General features: G+C 43.4%; 2 protein-coding genes across 15 annotated transcripts in view; one reads left to right on the top strand and one right to left on the bottom strand.

Annotated features, from left to right (window-relative positions):
* The window catches only part of ADCY3 (adenylate cyclase 3), a 95,807-nt gene extending 75,426 nt beyond the window's left edge, over window positions 1–20,381 (top strand). For 4 of the 9 annotated variants that reach the window (XM_033838932.2, XM_073791702.1, XM_073791701.1 and 1 more), the window contains exons 20-23: window positions 1,701–1,821; window positions 2,465–2,589; window positions 3,372–3,536; window positions 19,668–20,381. In XM_033838932.2, the coding sequence (XP_033694823.2) occupies window positions 1,701–1,821; window positions 2,465–2,589; window positions 3,372–3,536; window positions 19,668–19,838 (582 nt within the window). In that variant the 3' untranslated portion in view covers window positions 19,839–20,381. Of the gene's footprint in view, window positions 1–1,700; window positions 1,822–1,972; window positions 2,072–2,464; window positions 2,590–3,371; window positions 3,537–6,353; window positions 13,988–14,715; window positions 14,852–17,016; window positions 17,269–19,646 lie in introns of those variants that run through there. The other 5 variants (XM_073791705.1, XM_073791703.1, XM_073791704.1 and 2 more) reach the window with 5 other exon arrangements.
* Window positions 160–17,239, bottom strand: CENPO (centromere protein O). 6 transcript variants are annotated; one of them, XM_033838935.2, is made up of 8 exons: window positions 17,101–17,239; window positions 16,473–16,581; window positions 14,751–14,920; window positions 8,564–8,681; window positions 7,611–7,870; window positions 6,476–6,647; window positions 5,558–5,724; window positions 160–4,145 (listed from the first exon to the last, which is right to left on the bottom strand). In XM_033838935.2, the coding sequence occupies exons 2-7, from the start codon at window positions 16,516–16,518 to the stop codon at window positions 5,588–5,590; spliced, it is 903 nt and encodes a 300-aa protein (XP_033694826.1). In that variant the 5' UTR covers window positions 16,519–16,581; window positions 17,101–17,239; the 3' UTR covers window positions 160–4,145; window positions 5,558–5,587. The 6 variants fall into 6 exon arrangements, with proteins under 6 accessions (XP_033694826.1, XP_033694827.1, XP_033694828.1 ...); XM_033838936.2 differs by lacking the exon at window positions 17,101–17,239 and adding an exon at window positions 16,899–17,025; XM_033838937.2 differs by lacking the exon at window positions 17,101–17,239 and adding an exon at window positions 16,889–16,986.
* Window positions 20,382–23,987: the final 3,606 nt, after the last annotated feature.

Genomic DNA, 23,987 nt, shown 5'->3' on the forward strand with positions numbered 1-23,987 from the left:
GGGGTCACAGACACACACCCAACAACCGACGCGGTGCAAATATAAAACCAGGTTTACGAGTTTAATAAGCAGAGAGAGGGGAACACACATGGCCCCCCACTGCTGTTCCACAGCTTAGGCCGGGCGTGAGATGGTTTAGGTAACTGTGGCCATATCCTCTTTTTTTTTAAAAATTTATTTTACTGAAGTATAGTTTATTTACAATGTTAATTTGTACTGTACAGCAAAATGATTCAGTTATACACATATACATACATTCTTTTTCATATTCTTTTCCATTATGGTTTATTACAGGATATTGAATATAGTTCTCTGTGCTCTACAGTAGGACCTTGTTTAACCATTCTCTATATAATAGTTGGTATCTGCTAACCCCAAACTCCCAGTCCCTCCCTCCCCCACCCCCGACCTCCTTGGCAACCACAAGTCTGTTCTCTACATCCGTGAGTCTGTTTCTGTTTCATAGATAAGTTCATTTGTATCATATAGATCCCACATGTAAGTGATACCATACGGTATTTGTCTTCCTGACTTACTTCACTTAGCATGGTAATCTCTAGGTCCAACATTCATGTTGCTGCAAATGGCATTATTTCATTCTTTTATAGCTGAGTAATATTCCATTGTATATATGTACCACATCTTCTTTATCCATTGATCTGCTGATGGACATTTAGGTTGTTTCCATGTCTTGGCTATTGTGAATAGCGCTACAGTGAACATTGGGGTACATGTATCTTTTCAAATTAAAATTTTCTCCAGATATATGCCTAGGAATAGGACTGGAGGATCATATAGCAACTCTATTTTTAGTTTTTTGAGGACCCTCCATAGTGGCTGCACCAATTTCCATTCCTACCAACAGTGTAGGAGGGTTCCCTTTTCTCCACACCCTCTCCAGCATTTGTTATTTGTAGACTTTTTAATGATGGCCATTCTGACTGGTGTGGGGTGGTACCTCATTGTAGTTTTGATTTGCATTTCTCTAATAATTAGCAATGTTGAGCATCTTTTCATGTGCCTGTGGCCATGCCCTCTTAATGCTCTATACTTTCATAAGAACCGGGGAGCAGGAACTATCTACACAGTTATGTAACAGTGAAGATGTCCGGGCTGGGGAAATGGTTTTGTTAGGAGAGGGAAGTCGTTAACGCTCACTGGCTGACAGATTATTCTCCTGTTGGCTCAGCCCTGTGAGGCCAGCTGTGCTTAGCGCCAGAGGGAGAGGAAATGAACTGTGGGGACCCTGGTCCCAAGGGCTGTTCTTAAAACGTTACCCTAGTTTATTTCACAACTGCTGTACAGTGTAAGTCCTACTGCCATATCCACTTTATGGATGAGGTTAAAGAAACACATCTAGAATGGTCATCACCCTCAAGTGCTTACAATTACTTGAAGAAACAAATGAGGACAACGATACAAAATTCAAAGGCCAGGTTCAGATAGGGTGGTGACACGACCCTGCCAGACGCATGGCAGACAGCAGCTGGGCTGGGAAGGATTTGCCTTACCCACCACCTCTGCCCATCCTTGCCCTGGACCCAGAGGGACCCAGGTGAGCTGTCACAGTGACAAGTCAGAGCTAAAGAGGTCCCTGGCTCCCCTGTGGGAGGAAGTGCAGAACAAGGCCTGTAACTAGCAGGTGAAGGGAAGGAAGGCGCCCGGCGGGCCCTGGCGCTCACGGTTGCTTTCTTGTGCAGGAGAGGTCAGACAAGGAGCGCTGGCAGCACCTGGCGGATCTGGCCGACTTCGCGCTCGCTATGAAAGACACGCTCACCAACATCAACAACCAGTCCTTCAATAACTTCATGTTGCGCATCGGTAAGGCCTGTTGGCTCGCCCACTCCTGCCGTGCTCCCCCTGGTGCAGGGGGCTCGGCAAATCGGGGAGGACGGGGCTTAGAAACACCTGAGGCGTTTGGGCTGGGGAGGTTCATACTCACCGAGCTGGAAGGGACTTTACGGGTCTTTAGGTTGATGATCGAACTGAAAGTGCGATGAAATGGTCAGCCATCCCTGTCCCACGCTGTTGACGATGATGGCCTTCGTTCTGAATCCGGCTGGGACTTGAGTTTGTCTACCTTTCCAGGGAATCTTCTGTGCCTGAGGGCCTTGTTCACCTCAGTCCAGCCTGTTAGGATTCATGTCACCTGCCACCCACTACTGGGAAGGGGGTCTCGATCCTGGGCAAGGTCACAGGAGACTTGAAGTACCAGGTGTGCCAAGAGAGAAACTGGCAACTTCTGTCCTAAATGAGTTAGTATATTGGGGTGGCTGACATTTACCGAGCACAGAGCGAGGAGGGTGAGAAGGACACGTGACTTCTGTCCTCCGGTAGCTTAGGCTTGATGAGGAGTATGTTACATAACTAGGAGCTTTGTGGTTGGAGCCAGGTGGCAAATTCCGTGAGAAGAGTTGGTGGCTTCTGAGATGGGGCTGTGCTGAATTCTGTGCCTCTACCTCAGGCATGAACAAAGGAGGGGTACTGGCTGGCGTCATCGGAGCCCGGAAACCACACTATGACATCTGGGGCAATACGGTCAACGTAGCCAGCAGGATGGAGTCCACAGGGGTCATGGGCAACATTCAGGTACGTCCAGCAACAGAGCCGACCGTGTGCTCAGATCCCAGGGAGTGGAATCGGAATAATGCATGTTTTGCAGGGCACTACTGCCTCCTTTCTGTTGGCCCAGAACGTTAAGTTGGCAATGCTGAGATCAAGGGCCACACTGGGACGACATGCTTCAGTAAAACGGAGAAAATACTTCAAACCCATTTACAAAATGCAGGTTTAAGTTCTGGATAAAAGAATGCCCTGCTCGGGCTTCCCTGGTGGCGCAGTGGTTGAGAGTCCGACTGCCGAGGCAGGGGACACGGGTTCGTGCCCCGGTCCGGGACGATCCCACATGCCGCGGAGCGGCTGGGCCCATGAGCCATGGCCGCTGAGCCTGCGCGTCTGGAGCCTGTGCTCCGCAACGGGAGAGGCCACAGCAGTGAGAGGCCCGCATACTGCAAAAAAAAAAAGCATGTCCTGCCTCTTGGTTCCCAGTGACCCTTGGGCCTCCAACAGCTCCCCCCAAAACCACCCTGATCTGTATCACTGGCTCTGGCAGGAAAGCTCCACAAGAAGGGCAAAGGGGACAGAAAAGCAGCCTTGCCAAGCAAGGCGACCTGTGGCTGACCTCCTAGGAGAGGGAGCACGAAGGTTACAGAGGGGTGGGCCAGGCAAACCCCACCCCCGCAACCGGTACACAGGCTGGAAGGGGCAGAAGAGCGCTGGGAGCCTGTGGATGGGGATCCTGCGTGGGTAGCACCGGGCCCCTCGGCCCAGGTTCACTCTCTAAGCCGACGCTCTCGGTTCTCCCTCTACAGGTGGTGGAAGAAACTCAAGTCATCCTTCGAGAGTACGGCTTCCGCTTTGTGAGGAGAGGGCCCATCTTTGTGAAAGGGAAGGGGGAGCTGCTAACCTTCTTCTTGAAGGGGCGAGAGAAGCCAGCCACGTTCCCTAATGGCTCCTCGGTTACACTGCCCCACCAGGTAGTAGACAACTCCTGAATGGCCTCGAGCCCCCAGAGAGTCCACACGGGAGGGAGAGGGTATTTTCTGGAATCGAAGGCAGGCCTTGGGAAAGGACAAGTGACCAAGTCCCAGCATTCCCAAGCTGTTGAGGTGCACACTCACGCAGACGTTAGGTTTAAAAATCTCAAGCCTTCATCTGTTTATGGATGTGTGAGCTCTGAGGGCGGCCATACTATTCCTTGGTGTGCCTGTAGTGCCTGTAGCTTCCCCAGAGAGCAGGGCTCTTGGGCACAGTATTGGAGTGATCCTTCCAGAGCCCTGGTCTCGACCAGCCCTCCTCCCCCAGAGAGGCCGTGGCCACTGTGAGCAGGAATGTACCAGAGGCAGAACAAGGCTGCTGCCTTTGGGCCCGGCTGGGAGCACAGGTGGGGCAGCTCTGTTTACGTACAGGGCTGGCAGCTGCTCTGTCCCCAGCTAGAACTTGGAAGCATTCACTCTGAAGACCTGCTTGCCTCTGTGGTCCGAGTTACGTGAATGGGCCTCGTCCTGATAATCTTGAAAGGTTCTTCTGGAACCCCAGTCAGTCACCTTAGTCATGAGAGCAGAAAGTGCAATATTTCCTTTTACCTGGTGGGAGGGAAGGAGGGAAAGGGACTTTATTTCTGAAAGAAAAATATATAAACAGATCTTCTACATTTATATTTTTAACTTTCTGTTAAAAAACTTTCCGATATTGCCTTGCCTTTTGAGCTCTTGCTACAGTCGCGTTTGCTACTGCTTTAAAAGCGAATTTACAGGTATTGATAAAGAACAAGACGACTGTTTGTTTTATTAAAGGCTTTATTCAGCTTGAATATGATCATTGGGAAAATTCTGTTACCAGCCCTCACCTGAGAAGTGCTTTGCTGCCTCCCACACTGGTCCTCACCATGTGCCTGGAAGGCAAGAGCTTAAACTAGGACCTTGCTCTCTTCTTAAGCTGCTTCTTTCTAAATGGTGGTCCAAGCTGGCTTGACCATTCCCCTGTGCTCCTCCCAGAGTTAGCTGGGGCTGCCACACCTGCAGGTTGCTGCGTGGCCATCAGGTCTTGGCCTTGGGCAGTACGGGTGGTAATGACTCCTATTTGTGACTGGGGGAGTGGGGCGGGGCGGGAAACGGGACAGGAACTAAAATAGCGCCATGACAGGTTTTTACATCCGAGCACTAGCCCTGCGTATACTCCCAAGCCAAGGAACAAAAAGCACCAGCAGAGCAGAGGCCATGGTTACAAGAAGTGGCACCCTAACTGGACCAGGAGATGAGGAAGATACATGTACAGCCAGGGCCTGCAGCTTGCAGGAGAGGGAAGAGACAAAGGAGGGGGATCCGCTTCCCTCTGCAGTGATCAAATTATGAGACTTCTGATCATGCTTTTTTACCGCTGAGCTTATTAATACATTCTGTGCTCTACTAACATGTTCTAGGAAACGACATTAGATACATGGAACCCTCATTATTTTATCCATAGTACTTTCTCATGCCATATTCTTTGTAAAGCAGTGACCTAGAATATTCCATTCCAAACAAAAGATTAAACACACTTCCCTTCTTAACTATATGATTCATGTCATATCATGAACCTAGAGTGTTCTAAGAACTTTCTTTTCAAAAGTCACAGATAAGGAAAGTAAGGCAAAATTACTTGAAGGTATCATAAAAGCTAGAAATACTCTTCAATTGTATGGTACATACTCCCTTTTTCACAAAATACCCTCTATTACCCCCACAGACCACTCTGATTTTTAGCTAAAATGTATGATCAAATCAATATCTCAAGAGAAGAGATACTCTTGAGCATTGTAACAAGTGACCAGGCAATCATGGAGAACTGTCTGAAAATGCCAGGGTCTACAGACTCAAACTTGTCCCTAACCATGCTGGTGAGGTGGGTGTCTGTTCTCATTGCAAGGACGGTCCCCAGGCAAGGAGTCTGAGCCTTTACAACAGTTTTCAGTTCCCAGGACCTTGCTTGCAACTATGGTCAGTACTAGTTTACTCACTTCTGATGTGTTCCCAATGAAAATAATATTCTAGGAGACCAGGCTCATATCCAGCTTGTCTCCTTTTCTTGCAAATGAAGTAAACACTTGATGTAGGGGCTTTGTAAAAAACAGATTTTCATGGGCTGCTCGCTGTTCTTCCTGTGTGGTGGATAATGCATCCGTCCCTAGAAAAAGATAGAACCTATCAATCTCATTTAGTGCAACTGTAGGAATCAGAACTTGGATCACTAATATTCTGGACACGTCTAACTTTTTTTTTAATTTGGTCTGGAGCTGAGAGAGGCTTGCCCCTTACTGGTCCAATGAAATTTTGAGACCAGAAACTCTGCCCAGAGAAATCAAAAGCCTATGATGTGAAACCTGTGGCAGCTTCAAAATTTCTGCCTCGTAAAAACATTTTATCCTTTTTCTCATTATCGCCCATGTACTATGGTACACTTAACGAAAACAAAGTCATAGCAAATGTCTCAGCCATCCCTGAAAAATTCTCATTTAGAGAAGTCTCTGGAGAGCTAAGTATATGCTGACTTGTCATGTCTACTTGGTTTCACAGTGAAACGAGTCTTGGCTCTCTCCACCACAGTGACCCTATGACACAGCCTCATTAGCTGTCTAAGAGGGGTCTCCAATGAAAACAAATCATAAGCTGAAAGAACTCTAGCGGAGTTGGATGGAGCAAAGGAGAAAGGAAAACTAGGATAATTGTGTTTACTACTTACAAAGAGGAGAAGAAAATTTGGTAGAAACAAGGAAGATATTCTTGGTATCTGTCTTCATATTTTTCTGTTCATAGTACATAAACAGAAGAAAGTGTCTCAAGAGGCCCAACTGATGTAGTCTATTTCGCCCTGTTTCAATCAATCTGAGTAACCCAGGCATATTATAATTTCTTCCTGGAGGTATCCTTCCTCTTACCTTGGTAAGTAACAGTGACATCAGTTGGAAGAGTTGTCGTGAGGTCCTTATATAGCAGTCTAGCACAAAATGGGAAGGACTGGCCTTCCGGCTCTGCTTTGTAAGTAAATGACAGCAAGTTGCACAGTGAGTTTCTCTGCAAAGGCCCAGCCAGAAAGGCTTCAAAGTCACTCTAATGGGGGTGAGGATCAAAAGAGACACAAAGTATATGACAATTACAACTCCAAAGGCAGTGATAGGTTATGCCGCTTCAAACATGTCTACCAAAAACAGGGCCTATTAATTAAATCTCAGAAATAAATGAAGGATGGAGAAAGGCCTGAAAAAAGGACAAATGACAGAGATTTATAAGATAATTAAGAACTGGTAGCAGCCTAGAGTCTAAGTAAATGGCCAGGGGCTGGGGATACAGGGGAGATACTATTTCTGCCAAGAACTGCATTGACATATGTATGGCTGAGATGCTTCATGTCTACATTCACGTACCAATTTGTTTATCTGACAACCAGGCTACATATCAGTTTAAGTTTATCTGACAACCAGGAGCTTCAGAGTCATTCCAAATGCATAAAGAGGTATAAGAGTCACTTATTTTAAGAGTCACTTATTCCCTATTTGCATTCATTTCCTACCTTTTTTTTCCCTTTTTACCTCAACCCTAAGCTCAACTGCAACCCTAAATAGAAGGTAAGCCAGAGCTTAGGCAAAGATGGAGAGTATTCCTCTGTGGTATTTCAAGAAACCATTATTCTGCTGTGCACCTATACCCAAGGTTCAGCAAGACACCCGGCACATAGTAGGTACTCTATAAATTCCTGTTGAATTAAAAGTATAGCAACTGTACCCTACCACTTTGTGAGGCGAAGGAAGGGTCAAGTTCAAAAGCTTGAGAATCACCATTCATGAGTGAATAATCCCTTAACTGGTATCCATGCTTCAACATCATCCAGAGTTTCAACAGAAGAGAAGGTGGAAAATAGCTTGTATATTAATAAGAAACAAGCATTAGAAGGACAGTGGTCAAACTTCCGGCTCAGAGTTATGAAACATTTGAAAGTACAAAAAAAGAACATGTCCCTTTTTCTCCTTTTAAGCTCATCTGGGCTCACAAAATGCTTTATAAGATCGCAGATACCTGAAGTCGATCTGCCTGGTACTTCCTCCCAGAGTAAGCATTCAGGTACTCGCAGAGAGTGAACAGGAAGTGCTGAATATTAGTCTGTAAGTATTTTGCAGATATCTCCTCCAGAGGAATGAAGACTGGAATCGAATGGTGATGTATCTGAAGTGGTTTCCGCATGACAAGGTCCACAAAATAGGAATCCAGCAGATTCCCCTCAAAAGCAGTGCTGATGCAGACACAGACTCCTCGGCTGGTCAGTTTCCCACTGATCCCTGAGACAAATAAGACGATACCTTAAGAGATGTCAGGCAGAGGCAGTATCCTATTCACCTGTGCATCCCAGTCCCCTCAGCACTGCCTAGTTACATACATCATGGGCTCAAATGCTCGTTGAATGAATGACAACAGACTCTTTCTTCTCACTGACTCTAGCTCACTTTGAGTTGATAAAACCACAGAAGAATGGTGGGAAAGAAAGAGCATCCTAAATATTAAATTACTGAGGAAGAGATTTTGAACTTTTCAATTTACCTATGCTTCTTTTTTCCTGAGTGTCAAATAATTTATGGTAGTCCCCACGTCTTCCCACAATCCTCTTATGATACAGATAATAGGTAAATAAATCCTCATTTTAATGGTGAAACAGAGACTTGAGGGGTTCAAACTATTTGACCAGTGGCATAAAGCAAGCCAGCAGTAAAGGAAGTTGTAGCACACCATCTAGCACACGTCAAATTGCTAAAAATGAACAGTCTAAGCCAGCCACCAGTCAACCTGCTGCTGCACAAAGGGGCCAGTCCTGTAGGGCAAGTTGCCTATGAAGAGCATGCCAGCTTTGTGTGTGTGTGCTGAAGGGGGCAAAAGTCAATGTTCATGAAGTAAGTCCAGGACTTATAATACATCTTGCAAACTAACTCACTAGAGACAAGAGACCCAGACTGAAACAGGTCAGAAAAAAACTATACCTGTAAAACGATATGCCTGCAGAATGGCTTTCACGTTTTCCCATTTTCTCTTCAAACTTTCTTGCTCAGTAATCTCTAATGTTTGGTCGGGTTCTACATTGGTAGTAGATGCTTTAACCTGCGAGATATGTAGCAGATCAAACTGGGTACAAAGGGGCATAATAGAAATCCCATGCCCTCACCTACCTGGAAAAAATTTAAATGCACAATGTTTTTTTATTATATAAATCGATCAAGAAATGCTACAGTGGCCAGCCACCTGGTGCTATGAATTCACAGCAGAGGAAGAATCTTGTGGGTTAGTGCTAGGAATCAGAAGTAGAAATTGTGCTGGCCTGGACAACAATGAACTTGGTTGGCATGGAGAGTACTGTGAGAGAAGAAAGAAAAGGATGTCAGGAAAGTCTAGGAAGCAAAAACAGCTGCGAAGAGGCAAGGCTGGGAAAGTTGGTTTGGGTCAGACTGTGCAGGTTTTCAAGTGCCAGGATGAGAAATACTGACTCTAAGCCACACGCTGGGAGATACGGCCCAGTAGGAGGTATTGGACTAACTCTCCCTCTGAGACAACTACACAAGCTGGATCAAATACCAAAGAGGAATAAGCAATCATGCAAGTAAACAAACAGAAAATGGCCCGAAGGCACTGGAGAATCACCAAAATAGCCAGATTGAAGACTAAGGATAAATGCTCTGAAGTGAGCTGGGATTTCCTGAGGTTTTCCCCCTCAGAGCATTTGCTGATTTTAATCACAAGGCATACAGGCCAAATAGAAAGCTGCAGGCTAAATTTTGTAGCAGTCTCACCATGCCAGGGAAACAAAAACTGGAGATCAAGGTTACCAGAGCAGCCTTCCTGTGGGTCAAACTATAGAAAAGGGAACCCAACATTCTGCATACAACTTGCCTTCCAGGCACTTGCCAAATCCTAAACTGCCTATGTGTGGCTGGGTACTTAGAAACCAAAACAGAAAGAAGCTCCTGAAAGTTAAAAAGCTAAGCAGAGATTCTGGAGATCAGGGCCTGCCAAAGAAGGGGGATCTTGACAGATCTGTTCCCAACACACCCAAGCTTTCAAGTGAGGTCCCCCCGCCCCCCACCAAAGGACTACACCCTAGGAGTAAGGGCAAACCAGAAACAGACTACTTCAACGATTAAAGTGATATGCCCATATGCTATCTGCCTGTCAGAAAAAAAATGAAATTCTTTCTGGAGGAAGAGGACATAGTTCAGAATCCCTATATTTTTTCATACGATACCCATCACTGAAAAAAAAAAAAGCAGCATATCAGGGAAGAGGAACAGACCTCTGAAAACCAGGAGAAAAAAGAAGACAACAGAAGCAGATCCAAAGGGATTCAGCTATTTGAGTTATTAGGCATAGTCATTAAAATAGATTAAAAGATGAAGAACTCACACCAAGGGGCTGGAATCTATTAAAGTCAGATGAAAATCCTAAATCCAAAAAATACAATAACCAAAATCAGGAATTCAACAGGTTTAAAAGCTGACTGGACACATAGAAAAAGTAGAAAATAGGTATATTTTCTTATCTAGATTAAAGATATAAGACATAGGTCACAGTAAAAACAAAACAAAAACTCCATACTTGGGAGCCCCAGAAATACAGGAAAGAATGAGGCAGATGCATTATTTGAAAGATGCTGGCCAAATTTTCCAAATAAATGAAAAACAGCAAGTAATTAATTTAAGAAGTGCTACAAACACCAAGCTGGATGAAGAAAGAAAACCAATCCTAGCCACATTATGATATAAAACTGCTAAAACCCAAAGACAGAACCATGAAGCAGCCAAAGGGCAAAGGACACACTATATGCAAACAATAAGACTAACATCTGACAGAAACTATGGAACTAGAAGACAATGGAAAAATGTATTTAAAGTATAAAAGAAAATAAATTTCAATCTATAATTCTATACTGAGCAAAAATACCTTTAAACATGAAAAATATAGTGAAATACGGCATTTTCAGACAAACAAAAATAGAGAATTTATTTCCAGCAAATTTACACTGAAAGTAGTACCAAAAGGGACTACTTACACTGAAGGAAAATAATCCCAGATGAAAATCTGGAAATGCAGCAAGTAATAAAGAGCACTGAAAAAGGTAAATATATATATATAACTCTAAAGGCATAGTGACTATACAAACAAAAGTGTTTCATACAGTTTTAAGTATATGTAGAATTAACATATGACAATAATAACATGAAAGGCTGCATGTGTGGGAGAGAAAAGATGTTAGAAGGTTCTGTAATTATCCAGAAAGTGGTACAAGTACTAATCTAAAGTATATTCTAGTAAGAAAAAAAAGCATGTTTTGTGGAGGATAACCACAAAAAGAATGCTAAAAGCATGTATAATTAGAGAAGTGAAATAATAAAAAAAAGATCAATCCAAAAGGGGGAAAGAAAGGACAAAAAAGAAACAAAGAACAAATAAGATCATAAATAATAACATGGTAGACTAAGATCCAGATATGTTAGTAATCATATTAAAAGTTCATGGACTAAATACTTTAATTAAAAGACAAAGACTGCCAGGCTGGATTAAAAATGTCTAACTATATGCTATTGATACTTACAAGAACAAGAGCTGTTGTAGTGATACTAATATTTGACAAAGTTGACTTTAAGAAGTTTAACTAAAAGAAAAGGGAACATTTCATAATGATAAAAGTTAAGTCAACCAGGAAGATATAACAATCCTAAATTTGTTTGGACCTACTATACAGCAAAATGGAATGAAAGGGAAAAAAATGTACAAATCCACAATTACAGCAGGAGATTTCAACACATTTATCCCAGTAACTGATAAAACAAGTTGACAAGTAAATTAGTGAGGATATAAAATATCTAAACATCATGATGAACATATTTGGTCTATTTGATAGAGAGAATACAGTACCCCAAAATGCAAAACCCACATTTAATGCACATGGAACATTTATCAAAACATTTATCAAAACATGCTGGGTCATGTTCTTTGATCACAATGGAATTAAGCTATAAATCAGTAACTAAAAAAATTACTAACAAATCCCCCAATTTTTGGAAATTAAGCAATATATTTCTAAAACAAACCTATGGGAAAAAGAAGATATTACAATGGAAATCAAAAATATTTTGAATTGAAATAATGAAAACATGATATACCAAAACTTGTGGGATATAGCTAAAGCCATGTGCTATGAACTGAATGTTTGTGTCCCTCAAACTTCAGAAACCTAACCTAAAGCCCAATGTGATGGTATTTGGAGGTGGGGCCCTTGGGAGGTGATTAGGTCATGATGGGGGAGCCCTCATGAATGGGATTAGTGCCCTTATAAAAGAGATGCCAAAGAGCTAGCATGCCTCTTCCGGCATGTGAGGTTACAGTAAGACCACAATCAAAGAGGTAGTTAAGTCCTCAGACACTGAATTTGCTGGTGCCATGATCCTGGACTTCCCAGCATCTAAAACTGTAAAAAATAAATATTTGTTGCTTATAAGTCATCCAGTTTATGGCACTTTTGTTATTGTGGCCCATATGGACTAAGATTCTATGCTTAGAGGGAAATTTATAACCTTAAACACATACAGGAGAAAAGAAGACTTATAAAACAATAAGTGTTCATCCCAAGAAGCTAGAAGATACGCCATGTACACTGACTGGAAGACACAATACTATAAAGATTTCAGTCCTCTCCAAATCAATATATAGATTCAGTGCAATTCCAATCAAAGCCACAGGAGGTTTCTTTTTGGAAATTGACAGCCGATTCCCAAATTTATGCGAAATTCGAGGGGCCAACAATAGCCAAGATAATTCTGAGGAAGACCTAAACTATAGGTATCAAAACTTTCAATAATAAACCTCTGGTACTAGCACAAAGACAAACAGACCAATGGCACAGAACAGAACTCAGAAGCGGGCCCACAGTGGACCCAAAGACCCACTGCAATACAGTGGGAAAAGAGTGGTCTTCAAGAAGTAGTACTGGATGAACTGGATATCCATATGGAAAAAAAAAAAGAAGTATGACCTCTATTTCACACCATACACAAAAATCAATTTCAGAGGGACTGTAATTCTGAAAATAAAAAGTAAAATAAAGCTTTTAGAAAATAACACAGAATATCTTCATGTTCTTAAAGTTAGGCAAAGATTAAAAGGAAACAAGAACGGTAAGCATAAAGTTAGATTCCTCAATCAAACTTCATTAAAATGCAGACTTCTCATCACATTGTTAGAGAGTGAAAAGGCAAGCCAGTCTTTAAAAGAAGATCTGGGGCTTCCCTGGTGGCGCAGTGGTTGAGAGTCCGCCTGCTGATGCAGGGGACACGGGTTCGTGCCCCAGTCCGGGAAGATCCCACATGCCGCGGAGCGGCTGGGCCCGTGAGCCATGGCCGCTGAGCCTGCGCGTCCGGAGCCTGTGCTCCGCAACGGGAGAGGCCACAACAGTGAGAGGCCCGCGTACCGCAAAAAAAAAAAAAAAAAAAAAAAAAAACACATAAAAGAAGATCTGGAATACAGATACACAAAAAATAACTCATATCCAAAATGTGTAAAGAATTCTACAATTTAATAAGAGATATACAGCCCAATAAAAATTCTGCAAAAGTCTTAAGAAGTTCACAAGAGAAGATTTTCAAGTGTCCAAACAGGTACTTAAAACCATCAGTTATATAGGCGAACGCGAATTAATCCACAATGATTTACTCCCACATCTAGAATGAAAAATTTCTAAAACTGACAACACCAAGTATCAGTAAAGATGCAGAACAATGGAAACCTTATACACTGTTGCTGGGAATGTAAAATTGGTACAATAACTTTCAAATACTGTTCGACAGTATTTACTAAAGATAATCTGCATACCCTGTGACCCAGCAATTCAACAGAAAAGTATATATTTTTATATCAAAAGACAGGAACAACAATGTTCACAGCAGCATTATTCTTAATAGCCCCAAAGTGAAACAATCCAAATAACTCAAATGTCACCAATAAGTACAATAAGTAAAACAATTGTGGGATATTTCTTCAACGGAATAATTATATAGCAATATAAAAGAGTGACCACAGCATGCACCAATATGGATGAACCTCACAGAGATAACATTCAGCAAAAGCAGCCCGACATAAGAGTTTATACTTTTTAAATTTATGTAAAGCTCCATAACAAGTAAAACCAATGTATAGTAACAGAAACCAGAATAGCAGTTACCTTGAGGGAAATGACTAGGAGGATTTAAGAGGGAGACTTCTGGGGTGCTGGTAGTAGTCTACACTTTGATCTGTGTGGTACTTACCAGGGTGTGTTCGTTCTGTAAAAGGATCTTCAGATTTGTGCACAACATATATACACATATGTGTGTATGTGTATACATATATATATATATATATATATATATATATTTTTACTTTAATAAAAAAGGAAGGGGGGAGGGAGGAAGAGAATGGAGGAAAGGGGGAAAAGGAAGAGAGGGAGGGAAGACAAGAAAAAGAAGGCTGACCTTAACCCAGGAGGAATGAATAATTACTGACACTTTGAGCAAGGAAACTTGTAATTTAATGAAAAATGTAGTGTTTTATGAAGATTTTCTTGGCTGTGCGGAATTTATCAGAGAAGTATAAATACCAGAAGAAAACAAACTAGCAGACTGCTGCAATAATCCCGCCATCTAAATCACCTGGTAAATATTTAGGACCCATGTGGATAATACGTGCTCTACAGCAGGGGGTGGGGGAGGGGCACAAAGACAATGTAAAGAAGAATTTGACAGGTTTTACTAACTGAACCTGGGCTAGAGAGAAAGCTGAAAAGAGGGAAAAGTCAAAGTTTACTGTGAGGTTTCAGGTTGGGTTATAGAAAGATGGTGCTAATGACAAAAGTACCAATGACTCAAGTCTGGCTGAGATTAAGGTAACAGGCTCATGTCTATGAGGGCAGGTTTAAGAGATTATTATGAAGAATTCGCCTGGCCCATCAGTAATGCCTGCCAGCTGTTAGCGGGTATTGACATTAGCCAACTCTACAGATTTGATCACTTGAGGGATCAAGGACTGAAATCCATCCAGTAAGACCACAGGTAAAACGTATTACACGAATTTGCTAATTCCCAGATCACGTTTGTTTTTTACACTCTAGGAAAGCCTGCCAACGTCGATCACCCTTCTACTCACACTAGCTTGATGTTGTTTCACTTCAGCCCTCAGCTTATCTCGCAGACGTCTCAGTTCATGAATCCTGGTTCCAAGAGCACTTTCCTCTGCCTGTGCACTCTGTGGCTCTTCCATTTTTTTACGGGATCTGCTCACTTGAGTCTCTAGTCTTTCCAAGTGAGCTAAAACACCTGAGGGAAGTAAAAAGGGAGTTTCACAAGAAGCTAAGGATTTCTAACCCCAGGAACGGGAAGCACTTCAGGGAAGAACAGAGGGTGACCCTTTATCCAGAACTCTGTGGTCAGCTAAACTGGAGATGTTGCCAACAATTTATAAAACAGGAGGAGCTGACAACAGAAGTCAGTGATCAGCAACCTCTTAGGCCGAACACTGACCTACAAGCAGTCCCTGACCAAGACACTGTTCAAAAAGGGCATCATCTGAAAATGGCTAATCTCAGTTATCTATGATAATAGTGACCCAGAGGAAAACAGGGTCACCAAATTCAGACTCTCTCAGAAATTGTTTTTTTTAATGCAGAATTGTTTTTCTTGGTTTTACGCATGTTTTCCCAAAGTGCTAATGCATAACTGGATTTAGACATCCACAGAGGCTTGAATAAGTACTCTGAAAAGTATTAGGAGCATAGGACTATAAAGGCACACACTGAAAGGAACCGTCCACCAATATTACTGGGTATCAGACAGGAAAACAAGCTCACCAACAGATAGAAATTCAGAGGCAATCTCAGATCCTAAGAGACTAACTAAAGACCAATATAGTAAAGGTCACAGTTTCATAATGCTAATCAACTCTAGCAGTGAAGCATCTGTGAACATTTCCTACATATTAAGACACTTGTGGGGCTTCCTTGGTGGCACAGTGGTTAAGAACCCGCCTGCCAATGCAGGGGACACAGGTTCAAGCCCTGGTCCGGTAAGATCCCACATGCCGCGAAGCAACTAAGCCCGTGCGCCACAACTACTGAGCCCACGCGCCTAGAGCCCGTGCTCCACAACAAGCCACCGCAATGAGAAGCCCGCGCACTGTAACTAGAGAAAGCCCGCGTGCAGCAACGAAAACCCAACACAGCCAAAACGAAATAAAATAAATTTATTAAAAAAAGAGACACTTGTGCTAGATCCTTTACTTGCAAAGCATGCAAAGAATTAAAGCATTTATTTAATATTTCCTATGCATTAGGCATGTGCTAAATGCTTCACTTGAAAAGCATTAAAAGAATTATCTAATTTCCACAGCCACCACCACAATGCTATTATTCCTCTCCATTTTCCAGATGAAAACACTGAGGCAGAGAAAAGTAAAATAACTTGCCCAAGGCCACAGTATTTATAATGGCAGAGCCAGGACTCCAACCCAGGTCTGACCAATACCAGTCACTGCCTCTTCCACGGGAGTAATGCATAAATGGCTCCCCCCAAATCCTGGGAAGAGTAAAGAAAGCTCATTGGCTAGAACTGTAGCTCTGAATATGAACGCTTAGCATACTAGGAATGCAACCTATTGGTCTAGAAAGGGATAAGAGCCTAGAATATGTGAAGTAATTTTTCCTGCTCCAATGATCTTAGCTGCCTGTCCCTTTAAGTCTTCAATGTTAGTTCCTTTCACCATCCTGCTCCCAAACAGGACAGGTCACACATCGGTTAAAGGAGGGAAGGGCTTTCAACCTGCGCGTTGTTTGGGCAGCAGGAGTAAGGGGGGGAAAGGCGACCCTTTGAATACCTCCTCTGGACTCGCCGTCTTGACTTAGAGTATTCGCCAGCTCCATCTCCTCCTCAGATTTCCAAGAGCCTTGCTAGAAAGCTGTCCAAGCACCAGTAATAGGGCTGTCCTTGGAGACAAAATGTCAAGAATCGATTCATATTCAGACAAACCTAGAGGGCAGGCACACGCAACGCTGGTACGCACCCGTGCGCCCCGGACACCCCAAGTGTCGTCGCTAGGACTCCCCTTCCCTGACCCGCCCGGTCCGCTCCCCGGGTCCGAGTCGGCGGTGTCCACGTCTACCTCCCCGCCCCTGCGCGCTCCTAAGGCGCCGCGCCTCTGGTTCCTCCGGGCTTCCTTGCACACGGAAGGAGCTGTAAGAATGCCGCTCAGCCTTCCACCCTATCACGGTCCCGACCGCCACTGGGTCTTACTTTCCCTTACTTTCTCTCCTCTGGCTGTTCCCGCTTGCCTTCAAATCCAAGCCAACCGGTCCCAGCGTGCTTTGCACTCCCAACGTACAAAAACATGGCAGCACTCAGGGCCCCTCCCTGATCCCGGCATGCATCGGAGGATAGGCCTGGCCTTTAAGTTGTGCGGGAAGATGGCGGCCGCTGGCGCAGAGCCGCAGATCCTGGTACAGTACCTGGTGTTACGAAAGGATCTATCACAGGCGCCGTTTTCCTGGCCAGCGGGCGCATTGGTAGCACAGGCTTGTCACGCAGCCACCGCGGCCTTGCACATTCACCGGGACCACCCGCACACGGCCGCTTACCTCCGGGAGCTGGGGCGCATGCGCAAGGTGGTCCTCGAGGTGAGGCGCGGGCGGAGGGGGAGGGGCCCTGAGGATATCGAGACCGGAAGAGGGTGTGGTCTTGAGTTGGAGGGCCTAACTTCATGGAGTGGGTGTGGCATTAGTGGGGAGGGGTGTTTGACTTACAAGTTTTGGTAAGGTTCCTGGGGCTTGAGCTATTGCCCAGGGAGCCTTACCTTGACTGGGCGGGGCCTGACGGTGTGACGAGTGGACATCGGGCCCGTTATACATGCTTCCCGCACCCCTTCGGTCTTACCTGCGTCCCTCTTAAACAGATGCCTGTGAGGGCGGAGGCTGGTGGAGCGACACCCGCCTTTCTACCTGTGCACTGCGCCGGCCTTTTAATGGCTGCGCAGAAAAGTACCGTCCTTAACCCTCTTCGCAAAACCGATCCAGAAGGGTAAGGACGCGGGGTTCCTTATTGCAAGTGAAGTCAAACTGGAGCATTTACCTGGTTCTGACGCCAAATTATTTGAAAATAAATGTGAACCCTAGTATAATTTGAACCTAGCATCAGACGTAAGGTTCTTTTTACAGATAGCCAAACAGATCTTACCCTTACCTTCTGTCAATTCTGCCTCTAGAAATGTATCCTAAGAAAATAGCAAGATGCACCCAAAGAGCGTTGTACAAGGATAGGAGCATTTTATAATAGTAAAAAAAGTGGAAATCACTAAATTTCCAGTACGATGAATTGTCTAAACTTATGCCCTTATAATGGATTATTACGAAACTAGCATAAATCATGTTTTTGGAGCATATTTACCTGGCATGGAAGAGTGCTCATGATGCGATTCTAATTGAACTATATATTCTACATACAAAGTGATCCAGATTTTGAAAGTAAGAACTAAGAAAATATATCCAAATATTAAGTAGTGAGTGGGTAGTGGAATTTTGGTTATTTTGTAATGCTTCTCTATTTTTTTTTTAGTTTCCTACATTAAGCACATATTTTATAATGAAAAAAATATTGCTTTCATTTTAAAGCAATTTTCTTCTCATAAAATTTATTTATTTTAATAAATAAACCTGGGGTGGAGGGGTTGGGTAATTCCTTCCTGGCCAGCTGGCAAAAGCAGATCATTTTTCAAGAGAAAAATTGCTGTTGGGTAATGAAACATTAAACTGTAACCTGTAGGAAAATGTCTTGAGAATCTATAAGTAGGCAGAAAAGAAACAGATAGCTTTTTCCTTTAGATTCCTTTTATAGGATTTTATAGGAAGGCTTCAAGAAATCATGTAGTTCAGACATCCCCCACTCCCTTGCTTTCAGGCAGATAAAATATTTACCCCTTTTCTCAGATGAGATATCTGAAGCCCACAGAGATTAAGTGACTCCTCTGAATTTAAAAGACATCTCATGATTCTGTTGTTAGCTATGACTCAAGAAAGGGCCGTAGGAGTCACCACTGATTAAATAAAGGTGGTGCTGTAGCCATAAAGACCAATAAAATATAAGACAGTGCCAAGATTAACTCCATTCACTGGGTGCTTTGTGTCAGGCACAGATCTGAGCCTGATTTCATTGAATCTCACTACTACTAGGAAGCATTATCATCCCCTTTTACAACAGGGACACAAAGGTTCAGCTAAGTCACATAACTTATCAAAGAGCACACAAATCAGTAAGTGGTAGAGCAAGGGTTTGGACTCACTCTAACTTGTACTGTGCTGCTCCTGGTGCTGAAGGAGGAGGGAGGGGAAGTCAATGCATTCTTCTTCAGCATGCCCAAAGGACTCAGCAGATTAAGAGTGGCAATCCCAGCATCCTCTAATTTGATTAAGACAAACCTCTAGTTATCTTAGTGGCTTCTGCCTTCATAGGCAAAAAAATATACCTTATGCAACATAACACACTAAGTATCTTTATTTTCTGAGTGATAGCTATGCTATTTCCTGTAATGGGATTCAGCATGGGTGATAAAGATGATGAGAAACAGTTTCAGAAGGACACTAGAGAATAGTTTGCCCACGCTTGAGTTAAAAACTGGGAACTATCCTGGCGGAAAGAAAACCCTTCTAGGTTTGTGTGGACTAGGGTGGAAGTAGGAGGGAGGTGGAGGTGATGTGATTTTAGAAATCCTTCCAGTAGTCAGCTCTTAAAGTCAGAGCTGGCTGAGGGATTAGGGATGCTGTTTAGGCACCAGAACTAGAAAATGTGTAGAGCATAATTACTGACAATGCATTCCCACCCCCACTCCCACCCCTTCAGAGAGTGAACGGCAAATGGAGCAATGAAGCTGTTGTTTCTAGAGACATGCTCTACAGTTCCTTCTTCGGTAGAGCTGTTCCTCCAGTTTCAGTTAAGAGGAGCCCCCCTCCATACTTTTTTTTTTTTCCTTTGCCTTTTGTCACTTACTAAATGGGCTTTTCAGTCTGTGTTCTGCTCCTTGTAGGCCCCAGATGAGACCACCTTAAAGTTGCTGGCAGAGACGCTGCAACAGAAGAACATTGACCACAAGCTGTGGGTGGAGCAGCCAGAGAACATCCCCACTTGCATTGCACTCCGTCCCTACCCCAAGGAAGAAGTGAACCAGTATTTGAAGAAGTTCCGATTGTTCAAATGACTGAAGTTATCAATTGCTTTGATATGTTTGAGTATCAGCTGGATCCAGAAACTGCATGCCGTCCATCCCTAAGCACCGTTGTACTCCTTTCAGTGGCAATTCCCTTCCCTTTAAATTATGACAGTTAGTTTCCTGAGGGTCAAAACATGTTCATATTAAAGTTGCCATTAATAAGTATTTTTAATTATTTATAAGTTCAGATGGGGAAAGTAGGTGAGTAGCATTATCATCTATGGGTCATTGCTCAAATAGAAGATTTGGTTAGACTCCTATATAGGGATCAAGGAAATACCCTTACTTTTTTGTTAGGAATAATAGAGTTCTTCCAGTTGCCCAGGTTTAAAACTTTTCCTTTGAATTCCCTATTTCTTACTCACATCCAGGTATTGTAATCATTGAATCTTGGACACCATCAACTTTGAGATATACCATTATTTTACGTGTTGTTAAGAAAGAAGAAATGCTACCAATTAAGCTGAGACATGTAATTTCATTTCAAAGATGTTAAAATTTATTTGATTTAATAAAATATGTGAAGTGCTACATCTATTTTCTTATAGTTTCCAGTGCCACCACCCTGAATCAGGCTCTCATTTCGCTCACGAGTGTCCCACTGGTCTGCTCACCTAGCGTATCCTGGTTACAAGGCAGCAAGCGTTCTGCCACCAGGTTCATATATTGATAGGATCACTGAGCACCCTTTTCAGTATAGGCTCCAACTTGCCCAGGAATAAAGTCAAGATTCCTTAGCTTAGCCCTCAGGCCCTCCACGTTTATATTTCCTACCTTTTTAGGTGAATCTTCTATTCCCTGATCCAAACTTGATGTATCAATGAAGACTCCAGTTGCTGCCCTCTAGTCTCTGGCCTGGGAGTCGAATGTTAGTACTCTCCCCCTCCCTTTCCTGCCTCTGGACTGAAACTTTGTGGCTCAAGTGCCATCACTGTCACAAAGTCTTACGCAGCCAAAAATGATAGCTCCCTTCTCTGAACATCTATTATAACACTGTTGAGTGCTTAAAATATTTCTATAAACATTTGGAGATATCTACTGAAATTGTTTGGACATCTGTGAAGCAAAGTTTATAAAGGGTCATTTGTTCAACAGATATCTGTTGCATGTCTACTGTGGCAGGCTGTACTAAGAGCTGAGGATACAAAGGTGAATAAAAGTTTTTGCCCTCAGGTAATGAAGAATCTAGTGAGAAGACAGATATATAGATATTAATACAGAGAGAAATGTACAAGGTAAAATGGGTACACTTCCCCCCACCCTCTAGATACCAAGACTGCCAAGCTACTAGATAGGAAGATTTTCCTTTATAAGAGATGGTCACTTGAAACTAGGAGAGTTGATAGGGTCTCCCAGGGAGAATTGGTAGAGTGCTGAGGGCAGAACCAACCCCAGGAACCCAAGTGAACAGAGTCTCAAGGGGGAGAGAGCAATCAAGGGCAGCACAGAATTTCACTAAATAAGAAATGAAAACATTTAGCAATTGGGAATATGTTGATTAACTTGGTGAAAGCAGTTTAAATAGTATATGAGGTGGGAATCAGATTGGAACCTACCGACAAGAATGGGAGGGGAGGTAAGAGGTGGGGACTATTTTAAGAAGCTTGAATGGGAGGAGAGAGGACAGTGGGGGCTGGAAAGGTGAATGCTGGGTCCCAAAGGGGAATTTACTTAGACGCTTGAGCAAGTTAATAGGTGAGAAGGAGGAGAAGGAGAAGAGAGACTGAAGTTACTAAATGGAATAACTGATAAAAGAAGTTCAGGAAAAAATGAGAAGTGGTAGGGTCAAGGGCATAAGGAAGGACAGGCCTTGAATAGAGAGAGAGAGAGAAACCTTTTCTGAGACTAGAAGAAAAGAAGTGGGGAAAAGGTATGAATATACATGAGTTTATAGTGGAAGAAATACCTGTTGACTTAATTTTCTTCTACGAAGCGGGAAGCACATAGCCTTTCATAACACTGAACAAACTTACTGAGCACTGTATTACATGGCATAACATAGTGGTTAAAGTTCAGACCCTGGTAGCAAACAGCCTGAGTCCAAATCCTGGCTCTCGCATATTTCAGCTGTGTGAACTTGGGCAAGTCACTTCACTCGAGTTCCCTGAGCCCCAGGACCTTCATCTGTACAGCAGGGATTTACAGGAGTGCTATGTGGATTAGATGTGTCAGTATGTACAAATCCCTTGGAACAATGCCGGGGCACTTGGTGCTACAACCTGAGCATAAAAATATAAGACATGGCCCTTAAGGAGCTTTCCTTAAGGGAAAGCCATGAGTCATGTAAGCCAGTCTAATTCCTTTTCTGCTAGGGAGTGATGCCATCCACTCCCTGCTACTTCCATTCAAGACAATTAGGAAAACGTTTCCAAATGACACTGTATTTTTTTTTAACGTATTTTTTAAAATTCAAATTCTGCAGTAAGACAGTGAGAAAGCCAGAGAGAGATGAGTGTCTACACACCTGGGAAATAACGCTCTGGTAAATCCCAAAGCAGGGAGCACAAATAGCATAAATTTCTACCCAAGTGAGGAAAGGACAGGCACTCATGTGCTGACCCAAGTGAGAACAAGACAGTAGCAGGGAAGTGGCAGATTTTCTTATTAGAATCAGCTAAGCTCATTATCATCTGAACTAGATCAGCTGTTCTCAAAGCATAGTCCCTAGATCAGCATCACTTGGGTACTTATTAGAAATATAAATTCTCAGGCCCTACCCCAGACCTACTGAATCGGAAACTCTGGTGTTATCTAGAAGCAGCCTGGTCCCAGGAGGCAGGCAACCTAAAAAGTGTACGATAAATGTGTGTGATTTACAATCAACACATTAGGATAGTGTATGATGTGCTTACAGGAAGGAGTCAAGATGGAGAGGAAGAATCTGGCACTAAGTACACTGTATCTGGCCTTGTATACCAAATTTACAAAAAACGGATCCTCCAATGGAGCAAAGTCTGTGCTGCAAGACCTAGAATAGGTGACAAATCCTTGAAAAAGAGTCTCCTATGCTTTGCTAAGTTTCTTACATGTGAAAAAATCTTTTATTATGAACAAAGTGCTTCCATATGTGTTAATCAATCCTGACAGTTTTGTGATGCAGGCAGTCTTGTCTCAAGGTTACTGATTCAGAAAGGCTTTGACTTGCCCAAGATCAAAGTCAGTGGCAGGACTGGGATTGAGAATCAGGCCTTTTGTCAGTCAATTTTCTCTTAACCTCTCATAGCTGGTTACTCCTCTGATTTTCAGCCATCTAGATACTAGTTAGAGAGTGGTTTGAAAAGGGGTCACGAGGAGTTCAAGCGCTGGGAAGCTGTATCTTCCATTATATATTGGTTAATTGACATTCTGGATTATAAATCAGTCTCCTGTGACTATGAGCTGTGTGACTCAATACTCTAGGGACCAATTATAAGTGGATGAGCTGACAAAATTGAGCTTCTGAGCTTGTAAAGCCGAGGATCAGCACCTAGGTCGTTGCTTCTCATGGGGCTGGCAGAACGCACAGGGCTCCCCTAGGGGGCCATGTTAAAGTCTCATTTTATTGTTGTTTAATGAACGTATCTTCCCCACAGGTTCTGAGATGCCATCCTACGGGTGTGCACTGCTTCCTGGTTGAGAATAATGGCAGTGGTGAACCACTGTTACTGACGAGAAGGTGTCAGTGTGGAAAAATGGCTGAGAACCACGAACCACTGCCCTCGGCTACTATGACCTCACAAGTTTTAGCTGTCCTCTGAGGGCAAGTTAGCACAGCCCCAGCTTCTCCTCTACTTTGAGATCTAGATATGGTAGGTCTTAAAAGCTGGCCTAAGTTTTAGCTTTGGGGGCTTTGCAAGGGCCAAAAAAGTGGCACCCAAGTTCTGAACCTAGGTTTTTTTATTTTTTATTTTTTTTGCGGTACGCGGGCCTCTCACTGTTGTGGCCTCTTCCGTTGCGGAGCACAGGCTCCGGACGCACAGGCTCAGCGGCCATGGCTCACGGGCCCAGCCGCTCCGCGGCATGTGGGATCTTCCCGGACCGGGGCACGAACCCGTGTCCCCTGCATCGGCAGGCGGACTCTCAACCACTGCACCACCAGGGAAGCCCTGAACCTAGGCTTTTGAGAAATAAGATAAAAAGCAGGTGACAAAGCAAAAT

This window comes from Tursiops truncatus, chromosome 14, assembly GCF_011762595.2.
Source record: "Tursiops truncatus isolate mTurTru1 chromosome 14, mTurTru1.mat.Y, whole genome shotgun sequence".
Classification (NCBI taxonomy): Eukaryota; Metazoa; Chordata; class Mammalia; order Artiodactyla; family Delphinidae; genus Tursiops; species Tursiops truncatus.